We start from the raw sequence: 1,729 nt of genomic DNA, 5'->3' as shown, positions 1-1,729 counted from the left end.
CTTCGACGGGGCAATTACAACCTGAGGATGGCACTGACGATCCTGACAGAGAATCCTCTGACGTAGTCTCGAGAGAACAAATCAGTTCTGGAGAGTCATCGACTTCCTCAGGGGTCCAAGAGTTTGGTTTGAAAGAAGGCTCAACTTCATGCACCATGATTTTAAAAAAATTAGAACTGACCTTCAAGCTCAATGACTCATCAATTCTACCTGTAGTATCTGTGAGGATTTGCAGTTTTGTACGATCAAAAGATGAGGGAAACTGAGAGCTTTCATTAATTGATAATAATTTGCCCCACCTAGCCAAAATGTTCTTGAAAGTACCCCAACTCCACGCGTGAAAAGGAATCCCTTCGCAAACTACCCATACTCGACGGCACTCTACAGCTAGACTCTCCGACCAAGCTGCAACTCTGGAAAACCACTCTGCAAGAGTCTCTGAATGTTCATTCTTCACCCTTCTCAACATAACAGAGTCCTCGAAGATCATGAGAACTATATTCCCAGCAGCTATCATTAACGAGAAACCATTGAGTCCTTTATCTTGCATTTGGCTAGCAAGATTTTTGATTTTGGTATAGTTCTTGCACCAACCCATTAGGCAGTTATCCAAAACTTGAAGTTTAGCTTCATCAACAAAACCGTCTACTGAATAGAGATTCTTTCTTGTAGCATCATCCCTTTCGGGCTTTAGGTGAACAACCGGCGAAGACTTTCTCCAAAAAGAATGTCTTGGGTTGTACTTAGCAAAATAGACTCCAATTTTACAACCATCAATGCGAGCACCATTCATCTTTGAGATCATTTTTCTGGCTTCTCCACTTGTTGCAAAGCGAATGAACCCGAAACGTACCCCCTTTGAATTTATTTTATTTGGAATAAAGGCATCCAAAACCTGACCGTAAGGACAAAATAAAGATCCAAACCTCTTCCAATGGATCTTCTGTGGTAAGTTATCAATGTATAACGTAAAACAGCCAGTTCTATGCCCCATATTGATTTTTGGATAGTCTTTCTTCCACCAATAATTAAAATTGTGGCAATCCGGTTGTAGGATTTCCGCCTCAGAAATCTACGCAATGGTCTCATCCACGCTCCTTGCTTCAACCAACGAATCATCCATGTTCTTGTTAGTCACCAACACCATCCTCTCAAACACTTCCTCCGCCACAGTTCTACTCTGCTTCTTCTTTGCTTCCTTCGCTATCAGCAATGTCGTTGCCTGCTGCCCATCTCTTTGCTTTTGTAGCTCCGCTTCAGTCGCCTTCGACAGTATAAAATCTATGCGCTTCGCCTTATTACCTATTTTATCCAAAGGTTCTGCGATCTCCTTTTCCTTAATCGTGGACTGACTGCGAGTCATAGTCCGGCGAGCGGCAGCTACAGCCTGTTTCTCGGATACTTCCTCTCTTAACTTGGCTGCTCTTTTTGAAAGCAGAAGCTTTTACTGTTTCAGACCTTTGGATAGATTTTTGTTTTGGTGTGGGGTATCAAGACCTGCTTCAAAATCCTGGGAACTCATATCGTTTCTTATTTCCTCTTTTATAACTGTCGACTAGAAGAAATAAATACCTCCTTAATCAACAGAATTTGATTCAAGCATCTGAATCTACGTATCACCCTTTATAATTAAATTCCCAGAACAAGAGCTCAAAACAGTGTCGGAAGAGATCCACCAATAGTTTCGTGTCTGAAGACTGGGATGGCGGTGGAGAAAAACAGAAGGTTT

General features: G+C 41.9%; 1 protein-coding gene across 1 annotated transcript; it reads right to left on the bottom strand.

Moving 5' to 3' along the window:
- Positions 1–1,072: 1,072 nt before the first annotated feature.
- LOC120202123 lies at positions 1,073–1,522 on the bottom strand. The gene is made up of 2 exons (XM_039202594.1): positions 1,498–1,522; positions 1,073–1,419 (listed from the first exon to the last, which is right to left on the bottom strand). Exons 1-2 carry the CDS (start codon positions 1,520–1,522, stop codon positions 1,073–1,075), a joined length of 372 nt encoding a protein of 123 aa, XP_039058525.1.
- Between the last annotated feature and the right edge of the window lie 207 nt (positions 1,523–1,729).

This window comes from Hibiscus syriacus, unplaced genomic scaffold (assembly GCF_006381635.1).
Source record: "Hibiscus syriacus cultivar Baekdansim isolate YM2019G1 unplaced genomic scaffold, ASM638163v2 tig00008222_pilon, whole genome shotgun sequence".
Taxonomy (NCBI): domain Eukaryota; kingdom Viridiplantae; phylum Streptophyta; class Magnoliopsida; order Malvales; family Malvaceae; genus Hibiscus; species Hibiscus syriacus.
Note: the sequence above shows the minus strand (reverse complement) of the source record. Positions and strands in the feature narration are given on the sequence as shown.

Coding starts and splice junctions, on each gene's coding strand:
- LOC120202123 (XM_039202594.1), bottom strand. CDS start 1,522: ATGAGTTCCCAGGATTTTGAAGCAG. Junction 1,420..1,497: donor TTCCCAGGATTTTGAAGCAG/GTCTTGATACCC, acceptor CAAAAAGAGCAG/CCAAGTTAAGAGAGGAAGTA.